General features: G+C 44.1%; 1 protein-coding gene across 1 annotated transcript in view; it reads right to left on the bottom strand.

Moving 5' to 3' along the window:
• SEMA3G (semaphorin 3G) overlaps window positions 1-19349 on the bottom strand; it is a 102409-nt gene that overhangs the window by 22891 nt on the left and 60169 nt on the right. The window contains exons 4-7 of the mRNA XM_084839701.1: window positions 16720-16839; window positions 10266-10356; window positions 8425-8541; window positions 7191-7333 (exon numbers count right to left, since the gene is read on the bottom strand). Coding sequence (XP_084695827.1) covers window positions 7191-7333; window positions 8425-8541; window positions 10266-10356; window positions 16720-16839 — 471 coding nt within the window. The remainder of the gene's footprint in view (window positions 1-7190; window positions 7334-8424; window positions 8542-10265; window positions 10357-16719; window positions 16840-19349) is intronic.

Raw genomic sequence — 19349 nt, 5'->3', positions numbered from 1 at the left:
CATATCATTTTATTCTGCAATAACCTATCCTCCGTTGATTTAAAAGCCAATCCAGTGTGCATTCTTTTAGTTAGGGACATACCTGGAAAAGTACCAGCTGCCTTACAATATGTTATTAACAGTTCAAAACATACTTCAGCAGCTGCACTGTGCGAAACAGCGGACTGCACACCACATGGTGCATCACAATCTACATGCATGCATTGACCTATATGTGCACTAGAGACATCTGCCTACCCACTGAGAGATTTGAGTCCAGGGAGGGAGCTGAACCCTGAAGAATGATGCTAGAAACTCAGATTGGGTTGTATCCAGCACCTGACCATCTGCCAGCAGAACAAAAACCACTGGCAGAACGGATTTCCCCTTGCCCCTGCAGCCCCCGTGCCCTCCCCAAATCTGCTCCAAGGGATTAGGGGACCCTCCGGAGCAGATTTGTGGAGCTGTAGGGGTGCGGAGAGCAAAGGGAAGTCCTGTTGTGCAAGCAGAAGTCCACTTGCGTGATGCTGGATTCAACCCATTAACGTAATTTTTTTTACAAGGTGTCCTCAGATAGCAAAAATAGGGGGAATGAATTACCAAGGACAGGTCACCCAAAAAAGAGGGACAGTTGGAGCATGTGAGAAAGGGAACCCCATGCTCGAACAATCTTAAGCTTCTGGAATGTGACCTCTTGTTAACACACCCATGCAGAGGTCAGATCTAGATGGCTTAAATGAATGTTTTGTATTGCATCAGTATTGCAATGGAGCATCAATTATTATGAGGGCTGATGACATGGAACAGTGATGCTCATTCATCTACATGTTAATCTGGCAGCGTCCCTCCAAGAGGGAGCGCAACAGCTGTGGAATCCCAGGAGATATAATGAGAGGCGGGGTGGGGGGCACTGAGCATACTTTACAGATTCCTTATCCAAACGTACTAGAGTAATCCCAACCAAATGGTGCTATGATAGAAGGAAAACTAGGCAGGAGGTAGATCTTCACTGTTCCCATATGGTGGAGCTTCTCTTCAACATTCCAAACATATGATGCATATCCAATATACATTTAGGAACAGGGGCTCTCTCTTGACATGCGAGAAGCGCCCCACATACCCTCATGTCCTATGTTAATTCCTCAGTGACCACCAATTCTTCCACTAAGATCAATCTGTCCCTCTTTTAACCCCACTCCTGCCAAAGCAGATCCAATGAAGATCCATGCTCTAATGAAAGAGAAACTACATCTTCCACCTTACATTTCCCACGAACAGAAAGAATTCTTCAGGCTGTTCATATTCAGTAAAACCAAATGTGAACAGCCTTAAGTAAACAACCTGGTCCTATTATACCTTACAGAGCACGTTTTCCTATATGAACCCCTTTCTGCCAAGGTTTGTAGGGGATGTTCTGCTCCTAAGTCTATCGCCATGGGAGATTCGCACTGATGTTGCATGGAGCAGGGCCTTTTCAGTTGTGGCATTGTGCCTCTGGAGCTCCCGCTCAAAGGTGACCTGCCAAATGTGACTCTTCCCGCTTTTTAATCTTTCTGAAAAACTCAAAGGCCAATTATACACTTGTCAATTTTTTTTAAATGACAAGAAATAAAACCAGGCTGGTGAAAATATATGGCATAAATATCACTGAACCAACATGGGATTTCAGTGATTATATTCCAGTGAATGTCCAAAATTTGGTGCAATCAAACTTGGGAGGCTGTCCGCACTCACTGGTATAATTCTTTGAGTTTTCAGGTAGTCACAAAAGTTGTCTAGGATTGTCAAAATTGAGGTGAATGCCAACAGTCACCATATTCTTTCTTTGTAACATAAACAGTACATGAGCACACAGCCCTTAATGGTATAGCTGAAAGCTTCCATGTTAATTACACTGACAGAAGGAACATCAGACCAAGTCATTTTTGCTTCCAGCCCTTGGTTACTGTCATGCCCCCACTGGAGGAATCTTCCTCCTCCAAGGAGCTAGAGCTCCCAGAGATGTATAATACCATGGAACCACCCATATCAGGAGACTTGGGGGGAGCCTGGGCCCTCAGGGGAGAGGATCATAGGTCTGCCCCCACAGGAGGAAAGGAGTTCTGCTTCAGAGTCAGAGACTGAATGACCACCCAGTCCCAGAGAGCATCATTGCCTGAAGAGGCAGATTTGTACGGCTCCTGTAAGAAGAAGCACTCGACTCCAAATAAGGACTCCTCAAGAGCAGGAAACTCCTAGGGAGCAAGGCTTGTAATGTACTGCAGTTGAGCCTTGGGTGGGGTTCAGGAAGCTTAGGTAACATAAGCCTGCTTGCTTAGTTTAGCCTTTGGTGGAAGCAACACTGTTGCTGCAGGTCCTGTATCTTGTACCCTGCTGATGTTTGGACGCCTGTGTCATTGACCTTTGGTCTTCTGCCTGATGCTGCTTTTTGGAACTCTGATTGCCTGATATCCAGCGCATTTGACCTTGGCTATGTCTCTGACTTCTCTTTGGAAAATCCATGTGAGCCTGGTAAGTTCTGCTTGACTGTTGGCTTGCTTTGACTTCTGTATTGTGATTAGCTTTGTGTTTGCGTAACAAAGAGCTGCACTTAGTTGAAGCAAGACAGTTACTTGTTTGCAAATGAACATATGAAAATGCTTTATACTGACTCAGCCCACTGGTCCTTTGCGAGCCAGAGTAGAGAAGTCTGCGCCAAGTAACTCTCACAGGTCTCCAGCAAGGATCTTTTCTTATCCTGCTGCCTAAGAACTAAAGATGCCAGAGTTTGAATCTGGGACCTTTTACATGTAAAGCAAATGTTCTGTCATTGAGCTATGACCACCTCCCCAAAGCTTTACAGACAATATGCCAGCTTTCCCTAACCTGATGCCCTCCAGGTATTTTGAACTACAACTCCCAGCATTTACAATCACTGGTCATGGTGGCTGGGGCTGAGGAGAGTTGAAGTTCAGAGGGCACCAGGTTGAGGAAGTCTATAACAAACTTATCTTCTTTGTATACGCCATCTCAATTTATTGAACTTTTCTGCTTACCGCGTAGCCGCATCTGTAAATCTATATTGTTATATTTCAGACTGGCTTTATGAAAACAAACACCCAATCACTCAGCGCTGAAAGAAAATTCACTACCTGAGGCTTGTTTAAACAACGCCTGCTTAAATCTCAGTTACAGCAGTTTACTTTGCCTTCCAGAAAGTGAGATATTGTTTAACTGAAAGAGGCATTTGTACATGCAATGAATAGCTTTAATTCAAGTGAGTATAATTAGGAGGCGTGTATTTGGTATGTCACACACAGAGGTTGACTCTAATTTTTTACACTGACATTACTCAACAATGGCTAAAAAAGTGAACAGGGATGTCCCCAGTTCACATCTCGGTCACAAACTCAGTAAGTAGCCTTAAGCAGCCTACTTTTTTTTTCAGCCTTCCACCACCCATTTTCAATATTGGGATAAAAACACTTTCAGTTTTGTCGTACAACAGAGATCTGAGCACTACCCAAGGAGTGTTTCCTTTCCTGCTTTTCCACTACATAATCTCTAGGTGGCACTGTGGTATAGCAGAATAGCACAATTACACAAGAGGGTATCACACTTCCTTTCTTTTTCGTCATTAAATGCCACATTTTCCCAGTTTTAAAAAGACTTGCCGAAAGTGCTGGTTAGACACAGAAGTGAAACTGGAGGGTCGCAATGTCATCTAAAGTACCTGTAATCAACAGGTATGAGTAGGGAATGAGGAGCACATGATAAATGCCAGTACAGAAAAGCCCTTAATGTCACATGTATCTTTTTAAAACTCCAAATAGCAGCCATGGTCCTGATTCTGACTGCCCTTACCCCCAGCACCTGCTATTCGGAGTTTTTAAAAAAGAGACACACATGACATATTTAATGTCACCTGTAGCTTGGCCCTGCGTGGAAATAGCCTGCTGATTCCAGTTTAGCACTTTAAAAAACAAGAGCTGCTGAATGCAAGGGCCACTTTACATGTTACATTTTTTAAGACAAACAAGTGCTTCCCCCAAGTTACTCTCCTACCTGAAAACACCAAGTGGATCAAGTCAACATAATTAGAGAACTAGTTACTGTTAGGGAAACAACACCAGTCCCTCCAAACAACTAACAAAAACTTCTCTATCGCTTTCTGGGGATATTATGGCAATGAAACAAGTGAGAGCCAGTGTGCTGAGACAGCTTGTGTGGTGTAGTGGTTAGCGTGTTGGACTGGGCTCCAGGAGATCTGGGTTCTAGTATCAATTCAGCCACGAAGCTCACTGGGTGACTTTGGGCCAGTCACTGACTCTCAGCCTAACCTACCTCACAGGGTTGTTGTGAGGATAACATGGAGAAGAGGAGGAGGATGACCATGTAAGCTGCCTGGGGTTCCTTGCAAGAGGAAAAAGGCAGAGTATAAATATAATAATGAATTAAAAGCATTTTGAACGTGGGCAGAGAGAGACATGCCCTGAAATCTCAGGGACGGGCATGAGCTCTCAATTCTGAGGCCCCTATGGAAGAATGCCATCACAGAAATCTTTAAAAAGTGAATGCATAAGCGCTTCAGCAAGACAGGGGGCAATGAGCACAGAGAAAGTACAACACTATGTGAAGGATCTGGGATTGTGTGGGCAATCCCTGTGACTTATTCAGAGAAAGCAATAACATGACATATTTGCCATAAAAATGTAGTCTGGGAAGTGATCTCTACAGCTAATCCCTTCTTGCTCCAGCAGCATCACTGAATACGTAAGGGTTCACTACAAAGTGAGGAAAAGTTTCTTGTGGTATCACTCCATTATTTGCACAGCTAGTTCATTTCCTTACAATTCAAGTCTTTAGTTAAATTAGATGCACAGCTGATGTACTGGAATCTAGAAGAGGGAAATGAAGCTGGTGTCAAAGACCTTTCATGGGATCTTTGTGCAGGAGGGAGTGCTCATGAAACAGCTCTGGAGAGAACGTTCCAGGAAGAAAGGACGGCTGTAACGGGAAGTGACTGGGGAGTTTCCATTTGCATGAAAGACTGAAGAACAAAAAGGCTCCAGAGGATTCCCGCTCCCTTTCCCTTTTTATTTTTGCCAATGACATTAAAGACAATTATCAGAAAGAAAAAAAATCCACTTTCCTAACTTTGGCTGGGAAAGAAACCATTAAAGCCATGAGAAACTGATGCAGCCCTCACGAGCCAAGCACTACCAATGATGAAGTCTTGACTGAAGTGCTTAAAAAATGCTGTGTGCACCAAAAGGCTTCCTATGCCATACTATACTGTGCATCAGGAACCAAAGGCAATGGGGGAGCAGATCTGATTTCAGAGCTCAGGTCAGTTTATATATATGTGAACATTTTCTCCACCATGCCTGCAAAACACACCTTCCCTTTTTTTGTGATCTTTTGGGCTGAGGCCTTTTTGGTGGGGGGTTACTGTTGTTTGGTTTTTCGAAGTAAGGTGCTGTATAGAGCACCTTACAAAAGGCTGTGAACAGCACTCCATTATGAGCATTTTACAGCAGCAATTGGCAGCGCTTCAGTGCCTTTTTTGCTTAGAACAGACCTCCTGGTAACAGCGACATTATCACATCACCAAATCTGACTGGCTGTGTGATGACATCATTGTTACTGAAAAGAAGGGCAGTTTTCAAAATGGGGGAGAGAGGTGATGGAGTTACAGCTGACTGAAGCGGCAAGCAGTGGTGAACCACCATGAAACACATCATGGTGTTGGGGTCTTTCAGGAAACACGCCGAGTCCCTTGAAAGCGTCTTTTTATTTTTGTATGCACCAAAAACATTCTACGGAAACTTGTCTGAGCAGCCATTTAAGCCCCTCCAAGGCTAACGCAACCCGTCTCATTAGTTTTGGCTAGTGTGATCAATTGTTATTCCCAGGGAGTATGTTGGCCCCGACATCCAAAAGCCAGGGTTAAGAGTTAGGGATGTGTTAAGCAATTGAAGCAGATGCAGCCACAGATTCTAAGCAAGTAGGAAAGTAGAGCCAAAGCCTCATGCTGTGGCAAAGCCATCAGGGATCTCTCTGAAGTTACCTCCGTGCACATGCCACTTTCTTTCAAATGTATAATAATACGGGGGCTGCTCCTGAGCAGCCCATCCTGCATGGAGAACTGAGCGGCCTTGTTCTCTGGTATGCAGTACATTTCAAATGACACTGGTGGGAGGGTGCTAATGCACACTTGCACTAATGCTATGATTCTGTGATAATGCGAATTAGCATAGATGCAAATTAGCACAAGTAGAATGACATTCTTCTTTTAAAACTGCAATTCTGTTAATGAGTGGATGACTGAACCTAAGACACTTGATAATCCACAAGACACAGATGGAACGGATTTAACAATATCCGTACATCCCTACTCTCACCCCCGCCCCCAACACTGTTGCTGCTACCTCTGCCACATAGGGTGTGTGAGGAGAGTCATTCCCATGAGCTCTCTTTCCCTGCAGTATTGTGGTCCCACCCACCCACCAAACAGCTGTTTGGAGGAAGCCCGATTCTCCTGGGAAACAGGCGTGCAACGATGACGTGCCATGCTTCCTTGTTAAACCGGGTGTGCTGGGAACGAGGCCACACGAGGAGAGTCATCCCTACATGCTTTCTTCTACAGCAGGATCACTGGGAGGAGGGCCTCTCTCTCCTCCCAGCGATCATGAGCAGGAGCACTGGGCTTGTGGGGATGGGAGACTTTAATCTTCCCACTACCCCCAATCCCAGCAATCCTACTCAACATTTGTGGCAGATCAAGCAAATCTTTCATATCTGCATTATCTTATCCCTGATGCTCCATTAGGAAATTCTGTAATCAAATGCCTCCACATTGCTGGGATGAGACTGAGATTACAGTATCTTCTTCCTCCCAGTAATCTGGATCAGGATGTGGGAGCGGGGGGGGGATGTGTGGGGGAGCGGGGGGGCATGTGTGCAGCTCCTGGGTCCCAATGCCACAAGTACAAGTTGCCTACCCTTGGATTAGGTAGAATGTCAAGAGATGCAGGTTTACTCTGCTTTTAGCGCCATGCTTGCAGGCCTTTGAGAGATGCTTTGCCCAGCACTAGGGACTTCTCTCATTCACTTAAGGGCTAAACCTCCAGAGGAATTTCTGAGGCAATCTAAGGTTGGGTCTCCATCCATTCAGTTCCCAGTACAATGTTGGTCACCCTTTGCACACAAAAATGGTCCCGTGAACTCACCACACAGATCCTCCCCACGCGGCTGAAGATGGCACGTCCTTTGCTGTCTGATTCCGCTGCCTTCTCAGTGAAGAAAAAGTAGACCTTGTCATTGTCCCGATCATCGTTGTCTGGGATCAAGTAAGCAGCAACAAATTTGGGGCCTGCGCAAAAGAATATGGGGCAAGTTAGGAAGAAATCGGCAGAAGAAGCAGTTTGCAGCTTGGCACAGGAACCAAAAGATACAAATCTTTGCAGGCTCTCTTCTGACAGTTGGTTGAGCTATTGCCAACAGAGTCAGTACATCATGATTCCTCTTATTAACAGTCATATATGCAAAGAGACATTGTTGTACAACACATCCCCACCTCACCCTTATTTTTCAAGCACGAATTCCTTATCATCCTAAATTCTATCCCATCTCTCATCTCTTTCTTACGGCCAACGTAGATGATATATGTTAAATACGTTGCGTAAAGCTTGCCCTCTGCTTATTTTTAACTTACAAGTAAGCCTGTGGACCCCCAAGCTGGATCAGGACCAGCACACATGGGTAGGGTTAGTTTAAAACTTCCCCTCTCAGCTGCTTCTTTTCTTGAATTTGCTCCTGCCCTAGCACTGGGACTACAAAATGGGAAAAGGCCTCCATTGGTGCCAATGGAGGCTTTTTTCTTTTGCTGGGGCTGGGAATTTAGAAAAGCAAGTATCTGGGAGAAGCCACTTGTTTCCCTAAATGTACCACATAGGCACGTGTGCACACACACACGCATGCATGCATGCACACGCACACACACACTAAAAAAGAGGAAAAAAACCTCCTTTGGCACCAATGGACACTTTTTTCTTTTGTGTGGGTGGGGGTGGGGATTTAGGAAAACAAGCATCCAGGAGGGGAAGGTTTAAACCTTCCCTACCCATGCACTGTAGTCCCAATCTGGTTCTGTAAGTGGATCTGTGGTCCTAATCTGTAAGCAAAAAAGAAAGAGAGGGTAAACTGCACACTACATTGTTAATATATTGTGTACTTTAGTCTTTAATTCCACTGCCAAACTCTTCTTTTTCCATTAACAATTGTGTGGACTACCTCCTTCCTATTTGCTTCTGGCTCCTTCCATCACTGCCATGTTCCAGTGCCTAAAATATGTCAAAGGGACACATACTTTGTTTGCCTAAAATGAAAGTTATTCCGACCCCCCCACCCCCAGATCACACAATATGCCATTTGGTTTGATGGAATTGCTTAGCTTTCTCCTACCATTAAGCAGCCGCTGGTCCATCTCAGTACGTAGAGAGGAGCGTTGCCCCATGGTTCGGAAGATGACAGAGTCCCTGCCCAAGAAATCTGCTGTTAGTCCAGTATACAAGTCTCCACCTAGGAAAGAAGCCCCACAGAAATAATAAAATTTTGCTCGACATTCTTGTGCTTATGAGAGTAATAATATTGATACTTAACATTATAAAGCACATTAGCATATTCAAAGAGCTCCCCGCGCATCATTATTATCTTATAACAAGTAGGTCAGAATTTGCAGATGGGAGGCTAAGGCTAAGAAAAAATGGCTTGCCTTCATTAATAGCAGAGATGAGAGTTGAATGGGGACTGTTTGACTCACAGTTCATGTTCTTGGCAAGTCCGCCACACCAATTCTCCAAATCCACAATGAAAAGCCAGGTAAACCTCTTTTATGCAACTATTGCAGAAAGGAGAACGCTTTATGGCCTAAGTGAGGACACTCCAGGACAGCAATCTTGAAAGGGTTTGGAAATGCTTCACACACACACACAAGTACTGCTACTGGACTTCTCCACACCAGGCTTTTTATCTCACAACTCTACTGGGCTTTCTGGTTCCATATCCTTTGTGTGATTAAGATCACCCCTTTTCCCACAGAGTTCCTTTATCTGTAAGCTCCATATGTTTCATTATACAGCCACTAGATGGTGCTGTGTTATAGCACCACTTCCTCTTTTCAATGAGAAAATCAACTTGTGATAATGAAATAGCTGATTATCCGTGATCTTAAAAAAACAGGGATAAAGGTCAGAAACCATGGGAGAAGTCCTAGAGGTTGACGACGTCATATAAAGGACCCCCAAACACTTCCATGAGTAATGAATCTCAATCGCAGGATAAAAGCCCCATGTGGAGAAGCCCACTGTGCTGGTTCCCCTCCTTTCATAGGCCAAGAATAGGCATAACCAACTTTTGAACTAGGGAACAGAGGAAAGGTGCCATGTTTTCTGAGAATTTCCAGAGGGGTAGCTGTGTTACTCAGCTGCAGTTCGTTTTTTAAGGAGCAACCAGTCTCCCTGATGTTTTCTGAGGGCCTCTTCCCACATGCTTTTTATATATCTAAATTTACATAGCTAAGCACAGAAAGTGATTTTATTCTGAGCAAGCCCTTAGAAAGAAGGCATGCCCACATCAGGCATGTCTCCTTTATATCTAAATAAGAAAAATCATTCCAAATATCCCTACTGGAAATTTAGGAGCACTGCACTAAGGAAACAAACCCTTCAATAACTGGTCACAGCTGTGATGGACATTAGTCAACTGAAGGATGAAAGCCCAGGCCAGGGAGTTTATGTCATCTTCTCCTGAGGAGACCATTAATGGCCTGAGGCAACACTGTTTTTTAAATCTTTTGTAGTGTTAATTTTGTTTGTTTTAGTGTTCTACACTGTAAACCCCCTTGGGTGCCTTGGCAGAAAGGCTATATATAAACATGCTAAGAAATAAAATAGTTTTTTTTGTTTATGCACTGCTACTGGGGTACACTCATTGGAAGGACAGATACTGAAGCTGAAGCTCAAATATTTTGGCCACCTAATGCGAAGAGAAAACTCTCTGGAAAAGACCCTGATGCTGGGAAAGACTGAAGGCAAAAGGAGAAGGGGACGGCAGAGGATGAGATGGCTAGATAGCATCACTGATGCAATGAATATGGACTTGAGCACGCTCCGGGAGAGAGCGGAGGACAGGAAGGCCTGGCGTGCTATGGTCCATGGGGTCACAAAGAGTCAGGCACGACTGAACGACTGAACAACAACAACAACTGGGGTACAAAACCCATGTTGGTCTAGTTTGGTACCTACCAATGAAAGTGCCTGCAAATGGCCGATTGGGCTCATGAGGACATCTGCCCCGCCCACTTTCCACACTTGTTCGGTCCAAGCTGAACACATGCTGGGAAGACAAAGGCAAAAAAATGATAAATGAAGTGGCAAAATAGAGCTAATAGAACCATGACTATATAGGTCATCTCAGATTCAGAGGTAAAGTGGGGAGTACTCATTGAAAGAATGAAGACAGCATGGAAAGATGCTCAGATCAGAGGGTATGTAAGGAAGAGCATACCATGCCAGCATGGGTTCACCAGAATGAAGTAACTGCGGCTTCTTACAGTAAGAAAAACAAGCAACCGTTTGCCTGTTATTAAACCTGTAGCTTTCTCAAACCTGTAGCTTTCTCAGTACTGATGGACCTTGAATGTGTATATATTTAAAATTGTTTTGGATCTGGCGTATTCCTGGAATAAGTAATATTCCTTATTTCAGATTTGATTGCAAATAAAATATTAACAATGTTGATCTTTCCTAGCTTCTTCCTCTAAGTTTAATCAGTCATACTTTCAGGGAAATAATGGACAAATCCACGAAGATAACAGCTGGGACTTGGAGAGAAAGTAGCAGAGGAAACTCAACCAGAACAAGATGAAGCTTTTGGGTCAGCCAGGCTTTCAGGAGAACAAAGCAGCTCCACTCAGCCCGCAATTTCTCCGGTGTGTCAGGAAATCTTCTTATAATCCCTAGAGAGAGTATAGTGATATAACCCTGAGTGAGATCACAAATAGGGAGGGCCAAGATTCTTAAAAATTCTTAGACTTACACTGGATCCTAACTTAAAAAAAGAGTTCCCTGTCAAACTAACCTGCTGGGGTGGGGGTAGGGGGTAATTTGTACTATGCCCATCCTCAGGAGGCGTGCAATTATTAAATTTTACCTCCAGTATTGCAGACCATTATAAGAACATAAGAAGAGCCCTGCTGGATCAGACCAAAAACCCATCTAGTCCAGTATCCTGTTTCACAAAGTGGTGGACCAAATGCCTGTGGGAAGTCCACAAGCCGGAATTGAGGTCAATAGCCCTCTCCCACGGTTGTTTCCCAGTGACGGGTATTCAAAGGCATGCTACCTCTGATCCTGGATGTACCATGACTAGTAGCCATTCATAGCCTTATCCTCCATGAGTTTGTCCAATCCCCTTTTAAAGTCGTCCAGATTGGTGGCCATCACCACATCTTGTGGCAGCAAATTCCATAGTTTAACTATGAGCTGTGTGAAGTACTTCCTTTTGTCTGTCCTGACACTCCCACCATTCCGCTTCAATGGATGACCCTGGGTTTAGGGAGGCCATGTGTCCTTTTTCCTGTTTGTGTCCTGTTTGAAGAACAGCCAAAGGACCATCCTCTATTTGAACAGCTGTCCTGTCCAATTCCAGTTTAAAGATAAAGAACCATAAGGCTGGTTGCCTGGACAGCAGGCTGAACAGGCAGTCACCTGGTCACAGTCTTCCACGCTATGGTGAGATGGACTGTATTTCTATTTAAATTATAATAATTATTTCTAAATTTGCAGCTATACATATAAATTAGCATATGCAAATGATATGCAAATTCATGTCCTCTTTTCTGGTGATGCATTTCTTCTTTTTGGTGATTCATAAGAGACCACCGTACCTGGGTTCTAGTATTATTAGAGAGAGAGAGAGAAACTTTTCTCTCAGGCCCTATTCCAGGGCATGTATTTTAGTTATATGGCTTACAGCTGGGGCCTCAGTGCCTAGAATTCTAGATTTTCCTTTTAAACTCAAAGAAACAGCCCACTATTGATAAAAATCAAGCCCCATTTAAAAGGAACATATGCGAAACAGTGGACCTAAGGGTGCTGGGAATCTGTATTATCCCCCTCCTGCTTTGTAATGCTGATACTACTTGGGCAGTTTTTGACCATCTGCTTGCCTGCCTGCCAGTTATCCACTTGGCCAGACAAAACAACCTCTTCAAACTGCCTAATTACGGGTCTTCATCCGGCCCATGACTTTCCACCCACACCCAGGCCTAGCGCTGTCCCCAATGCAGCTTGCATGCCAAGCTGAGGCCAAAGTGAAGCCTTGTTAAATTGCTGAGATGCAGCAGCTGCAGCAACAGGGCCCCAATTGTGTTTTGCTACGTGTTTCATTACCAGGGTTAAATCAGTACGAATGTTCACCGGACGGGTGGGGGTGGGGGAATGGCAGATATGGTTATGGTGTGGGAGGCCAGGGGGGCAGTCTGATCATCTCTTCTGCTCATGATAAACAGCTGTGCTGAAAGGGCCCTTTCTCTCACGCACGCAATAAAAGCTTCTGAATCTGCCAGGGTGAGAGGGGTTACAGGGTGAAGTTGGATGACCTTCCTGCTAAGGCCAGCTTGATTTATGGTCAACGACTCAGAGAGAAAGCAAAAGGTTGAGAACAAGTAATGCCACCCACAGATTATCTATCTATCTATCTATCTATCTATCTATCTATCTAGGCTTTCTAATAAGAGTGGTTTTTTTCGACTGCTGCTGGTTGGTTTTAACTGTTGGCTGGGACTGTATTTTAAACTTGTTTGTTGTAACTCTGGCTTTTATTAATGTTGTAATGTATTGAAGTTTACCATCCAAATGTTTTTTGTGGCAGCTGTCTTGAGGGGGTTTGACCTGTAAAGGCGGCATATAAAATGTTCATTTTATACACATATATACACACTCCATTTTTTATTAACCCCAGCTTGACATGAACCCAGACATACTGAAGTCAAACTTAATGATGGTTAGTGGAACCAAGCCAACTTCAATCCATAGTTGATGAAGCTGCTTGTTTTCACTAAACATAGGGTTCAGACAACATGCCAAGCTATGGATAAAACGGAAGCTTCTGATCTCCTTGCAGCTGCTCTGGAGGGGGAGGAGAAGCCAGGCTCATTCTCATAACGCAGAATTTCCAAAAGAGATGGGCTTTGGAACTATCTAGCTTTGTGTTTCCTCAACAGCCAACCTTTCCTCATCATACACTCATTCCCCAGCAGGGAGCAAGTTTGCAAGGCTTCAGAGATTAGTCCAAAAATCAGTCATAGGGTTTCAGCTAGTAAGTGAAATCCATGTCAGACAAGTGGAACGGGCCTTCCTGGCTTGGAGGAAGTTTGGCAATGTGAACACTGGCTCCCACTGCCAAACAGATGACCTGCAGGCCAACACTGGTATCTTCTATAGACTCCCTTGTTGTGAAATCAATCAACTGTACCTCTGTAGCTCACACATAAGGCGGCCAAGCAATATCCTCTAGGGAGAAAAATAACAGATGCTCCTGCATTCCTCCCACCAAAGCAGTCAGGTGATTTAATACTGATCTGGACAGTCATCTGGGTCTCAGTTTCACCTGCCTCTTCCTTTCCTTTTGAATCTATGCCCACGTTAAGCTTTCTTTTCTTTATGTAGTCTTCATTCCTTCTTCCCTTCATCAGCACCTGGGGCTGACAGAATATGCTCAGAGTGCAAGTTCAAAAAGGGGATTTCTTATTTTAAAAAAGAGAGAACAAGCAGTATGGGGTGGAGTTAGATACGGAGTGGAGCAATGCATCAATCACCCTGACAGCTTAATAGATCCAAAATCCGTTTCTTCCCTGGATCCTTGTGAGGTTGGACAAATTCCACACAGGCTGCCATCATGTTAAGTTGTAGTAGCTGGAAGGCCAAGTGTGGTGATCTTAAGAGACTGGTTTGTTGAGCAAGGAAGGGCTTTTTCCTGTTTAAGAGATATGAGCACTTAAATCAGCCTCTCACTGTTTAATATGGCGCTATAAATAAATAAAGATTTGATACTGAAGAAATGCAAAGCTAGATAGTTCCTGAGCCCATCTCTACTGGAAAATCTTACTATTCAACTTTGGGCACTCTACTGGATGAGGTAAAACATTGCAAATAAGAACATAAAAAGACCCCTGATGGATCAGGCCAAAGGCCTATCTAGTTAAACATCCAGTTTCCCACTGGGGCATCCGATTGGCCACAGTGGGAAACAGGATGCTGGACTACACAGGCGTTTGGCCTAATCAGGCAGGGCTCTCGGACTAGTTCAGATGTACTGCTAAAACTGCCTATGGTGCCCTCCAGTTGTTTTGGAGTACAGCTCCCAGGGTTCCTGACCATTGGCCATGCTGTCTGGGGTTGATGGGAATTGAAGCATCTGGAGGGCACCAGGTTCATAGCAACATAGAAAGCTGCCTTATACTGAGTCAGACCACAGGTCCATCTAGTTCAGAATTGTCAACATTGACTGACAGCAGCTCTCCAGGGTTTCAGGAGGGAACCTTTCCTAGACCTCCCTGGAGATGCTGGGGATTGAATTTGGGACCTCCTGCATGCAAAGCTGGTGCTATACTGCTGACCTACAGCTCCTTCCTTTAGGCTCGGGAAGGCTGTGCTAAACCAAGTTTAGAATTGTGAGAATGAGCATAGCCTCTGCCCCCCTCCACCCAGGCTGCTCCCCCTCCCTCTCCAACATGGCTGCAAGGAAGAGTCTGGAAGCTTTTGATTTCTTTTTATTAACAGCTTGATGTGTCATCCAAACCCTGGCAAACTGTGGTTAACCTTAACTATAGTTAGTGGAAGCAAGCCAACTTCAATCCATAGTTTGGCCTTGTTCACATGTAATGCTAAGCTATAATGGTTAGGCGTTTTTTGCTAATCACAGTGGCTTAGCGTGTCATGTGGGGGGAGAAAACCACATTCCTCGTTGATAGTAAGCCATCCTGGCTAACCACCCCCCTGCAACAGCGTGGCGAGCTCCCCGGTGGTTAAAACAGGCTCTGGAGGACTTTCAGGCCATGACCATAGAGTCTGCCAGCTAGAGTGTCCACCACTGCCAGCGATGCTGTGGCTGCTGTGGACTTCCTCTGTGGTCATGCGGCTATTTTGGATGCTGGAACGGCCGTCAGGTGCCCATTCTCACCACAGAGGATAACAGGATGCACACTAACAATGCAGGGACGATCGCCAGGGAACTACAGAGGGGGGTGCTTAGCAGAACCACATGGCGCCATGTGGTTCCGCAATCGTCTAGCGGGCCTGCGTGTCACGTTTTGCTTAAAAAAACCTCTCCGTAGTTACCCTAACCACCCTCTCCCCCTTTGCACATGTGAACAGGCCCTTTATGAAGCTGACTTGTTTCCACTAACCATAGTATTTGAATGACATGCTAATAATTGAAAACGGATAATCTAAAATGGAAGCTTCTGATCTCCTCCCAGCAGCCGCTCTGGAGAAGGATTGGGGAAGGGAAGCTAGGCGCATGCTTATAATGTAGAGTTTCCAAAAGACATGGGATTTGGATCTATCTAGCTTTGCATTTCCTCATGTTCCCTCATCATGTATTTATAGGGACATATTGTTTTTTGTTTGTTTACTTATTTATTTCTAGCCAAGGCTCTCTGGGCAGTTCACAACAATTCATAAAAATACATACAAAAACAACAACATTATAAATGCTATAATACAACATTATAATAAAATGTGGTCTAAAAATTTTTAAGATATAAAATGTAAAACAATTAAATAGCTAAAACAATTTTAATTCACAATTTCAATAACAGACCTGTTCAAGACAGCAGACATATGTACCCCATCATATGCCATTAAATGGCATTAAAAGTCTGGGGGCAGAGGGCAGTCTTAACCTGGTGCTGAAAAGATTACAGTGTTGGTGCCAGGTGGGCCTCAGTGCGGACCACAGTCAGGGGGCCACCACTAAGAAGGCCCTCTCCCTTGTTGACACCTTCCCCCCGATGTTGATCCTAGTGTCCGGGTAGGTTCATGTTGGGAGAGGTATTCCATCAGGTATTGTGGTCCCAAGCTGCGTAAGGCTTTATAGGTTAAAGCCAGCACCTTGAATTGGGCTTGGAAGCACACAGGCAGCCAATGGAAGCAGGCCAGAATTGGTCTTGTGTGCTCAGACCTTCTGGTCCCAGTTATTAATCTGGCTGCCACATTTTGCACAAGCTGCAGCTTCTGAACAGTCTTCAAGGGCAGCCCAAGTAGAGCGCATTGCAGTAATCTAATTCGGAGATTACCAGACTGAAACCAGGTTATCCCTGTACAGATAGAGTCATAGCTGGACCACCAGCCAAAGCTGGTAGAAGACACTCAGAGCCATTGAGGCCACCTGAGCCTCAAGCGATAGAGATGGCTCCAGGAGAGCCCCCAAGCTACCAACCTGCTCCTTCAAGGGAAGTGCAACCCCACATTAAAAAGAGAGATGTCATAATCTGTTACCCAATGGCTAGTATTGTGGGAGATAATTGCTATTAATGTCATTGTGCAGGATACTATGGCTTTAACTGCGAAAGGGCTTGATCCTTCACTGTGTAACCTAGGCTGACTGTATTAGATTCCACAGTGAACTAAAAGTGGGTTTATAATAGCTAACACCATCTCAGAGAGCAAAGCACTTCTATGCTTCCTTCCTTACCTCTCCTCGGTGTCCCACATAGATAAGAGCACAGATGGGGTGGAAAGCTCCAGTCCCACAGGCCAAAAGGTGTGTCCGGTTTAAAGGATAAAGCACTCTGATATAGTTGGCACATTCCGTCTGGAAAACAAACAGCAATTTGTATTTGTGATGCTTTATTTGCAGTTTAGAAAATGACTTTTAATAAGGGTTAAAGCTGCCAGGCACAGTGGTTATGGTCGTGGACACTAAGGTCAGAGCATAATGACTGTGGTATAAAAGGAGGCAGAGTAAAGCTAAAACAATGTAAAAATGAAAGCTAGTGTCACACAGGACTTGCCAGCATTGTCCTTGGGTCAAAGTCAGTAACAATGCTAAAACCAGGGATCTGCCAATTGTTTTCCCACCCTCCCTGAGGATCAAAATAGCAGGAAGCTACATGCCGAGGTAAACCATAGGGGTTTTCCATCCTCTAGGGACCAACGTAATGTAAGGACTCGGTACACAGAACAATGCCTTTACATGAGGCATATATCTCTCTTACTGTCTCCGAGTCACACAATTCGTTCTCTCCAAGGTCATGTGACTAATTCCCATTGTACTGCCTGCAGCCAGGCAGCAAGCTTTCCTTGTTAGTGCAGAAGCAGTCAGCAAATACCTGTTCCCTTTTTAGGCTCCCTGGCACATATCCCCCATTCCCTGCCACTCCACTCTACCCAAGGCAAGTCCTTCCCCACATCATACTGCACCATGTGACCCCTCTGTCTCAATCCCATTGTATTATCATCTCAGGCCAGGAAGTGAGGTCTTCATATTGCCTTGTGCAGTGATTTCCTGTATTAGCCCAGATACACACACCGTAAAAGGTGCTGTTAGGTCAGCAGAAAACAGGAAGAAACCAGCACAATAGGACTAAAAACAGCAGCTTTATTTAGAAATTCTGAGAAATAGCTTTGGCAGTGCTTCATCTTAAAATCTAATTAGTTTGTTCCTGCATAAAATCATGAGATTGTTGTCTGAAAATCCTAAATTTTTAAAAATACATGTATCACTGAACGTTTCCCCCTTTACTTCTCTGAACTCCTTTGCCTTTAGGCTGTATCATAGTCACTGTTATAGTTATTTACTTTTTAAAAATACTACATAAATGCTAGGAATTGTGATTAATAACAATCAAGTATTATTAAAAACTCCAAGAGCTTTCTGTCAACATAAAATTGTTGACAGGAATCCTCAAAAGGGCAGCTTAATAACCATCTTCAAATATGCAATAAAAAAGCCTGCCTCCGAGAGGATAGGGAGCAACTGTCCTTTACCTCAATGAAACAAGAGGCAATCAGTTGAACAGGAAGGCAGATTACACATTATTTCTTCATTACATTATATCCAGCATTTTCCTCCAAGGAGCTCAAGATGGCATACTCCCTCCTGCTTTTATCCTCACAACAAGCCTGTGAAGTAGGTTACGCTGAAAGATTGTGACTGTCACTGAGAGAGCTTCAGGGCTGAATGAGGATTTGAATCCAGATCTCCCCACTCCATGTCCAACACTTTAATTACTATTCTGCACTGGCTCACAAATACTACTCTGGACCACAGCTTGCTGAAATACACACACAGCGGGGTTCCTTCCAACATCAAAATCAGAGAGAGTTTGGATCCTGTGCCAATATGCCAAAGCGCTGGATTCTGGGAGCTCAGTAGCTGTCCGAAGCAGTCCATATAAGCAAACTAGGCAGTTGCCTAGGGCACCATGTTAAGTGGGGTGCCAAATTCAAGGAAAACAATACAAATTTAAAAAATACAAATAAAATAACAAAGATGTCATTATTTCATATTATGTTTATAATGTGCCAAATATCATGGCCATCCGCAGAAATTTAAGCATAAAAAAACTTGCTTCACTGTATATCTTGGCTAAAATGACGTAACAATTATTTTATCTCATCTCAGAAACACTGATTGGACGGATGGACGGAAAACTGAATAATTATGATTCTGTTTAAATAAAGACACTTAAAAACCATTCAGTGGAAAACAGGGGCAAAATGTTTCCCAGTTTACCAAAAACCTCAGCCTATATTTGCCCTTGGGGACTGGGGTGCCAACTGCATGGTTCACTTAGGACACCAGTTGCTGGCAGCTAGTCTAGGGCTGCCTCTTGTCTGAAGACCACAGATCAGACAGCAAGATGCAGAACAGCAAGAACCCCAATGAGGCCATACCACTTAACCAGACTAGATATTTGGCTCTGTTTGTGTGTTGTTGTTGCTGTTGTTTTAAAAAGCATGGTATGTAACGATTTTGGGTCCATGAATTTAAAACACAGAATGAAGACTGGCTCAGGAATGTTGGGAGTTGTAGGACTTTTTTCTGTCTAATCTAATCATGCATAGGATTGCACTCTCAGTTTTTAACTACCATTATATGGTGCTTCACACTGAACACTGAGAAATGTAATGGTCCCAGCTCCTTTATAACTGAAGCAAGACTTCCCAATCACCTGTTGCCCTCTGAATGTTTACTAAGAAAATGCTCCTAAACCATTTTGCTCTCACCCACAAGAAGGAAAGGTACTGCACTGTATAAAGCCAACATCAGCAAGGGGCTTAAGTTTCAGCTGCCCTCCAGTTCTGGTCAAGACTGTGTGT

This window comes from Heloderma suspectum, chromosome 2 (genome assembly GCF_057233095.1).
Source record: "Heloderma suspectum isolate Gila_16-S chromosome 2, 16-S_ref, whole genome shotgun sequence".
NCBI classification, from domain to species: Eukaryota; Metazoa; Chordata; class Lepidosauria; order Squamata; family Helodermatidae; genus Heloderma; species Heloderma suspectum.
This window is presented reverse-complemented; position numbering and strand designations above follow the sequence as displayed.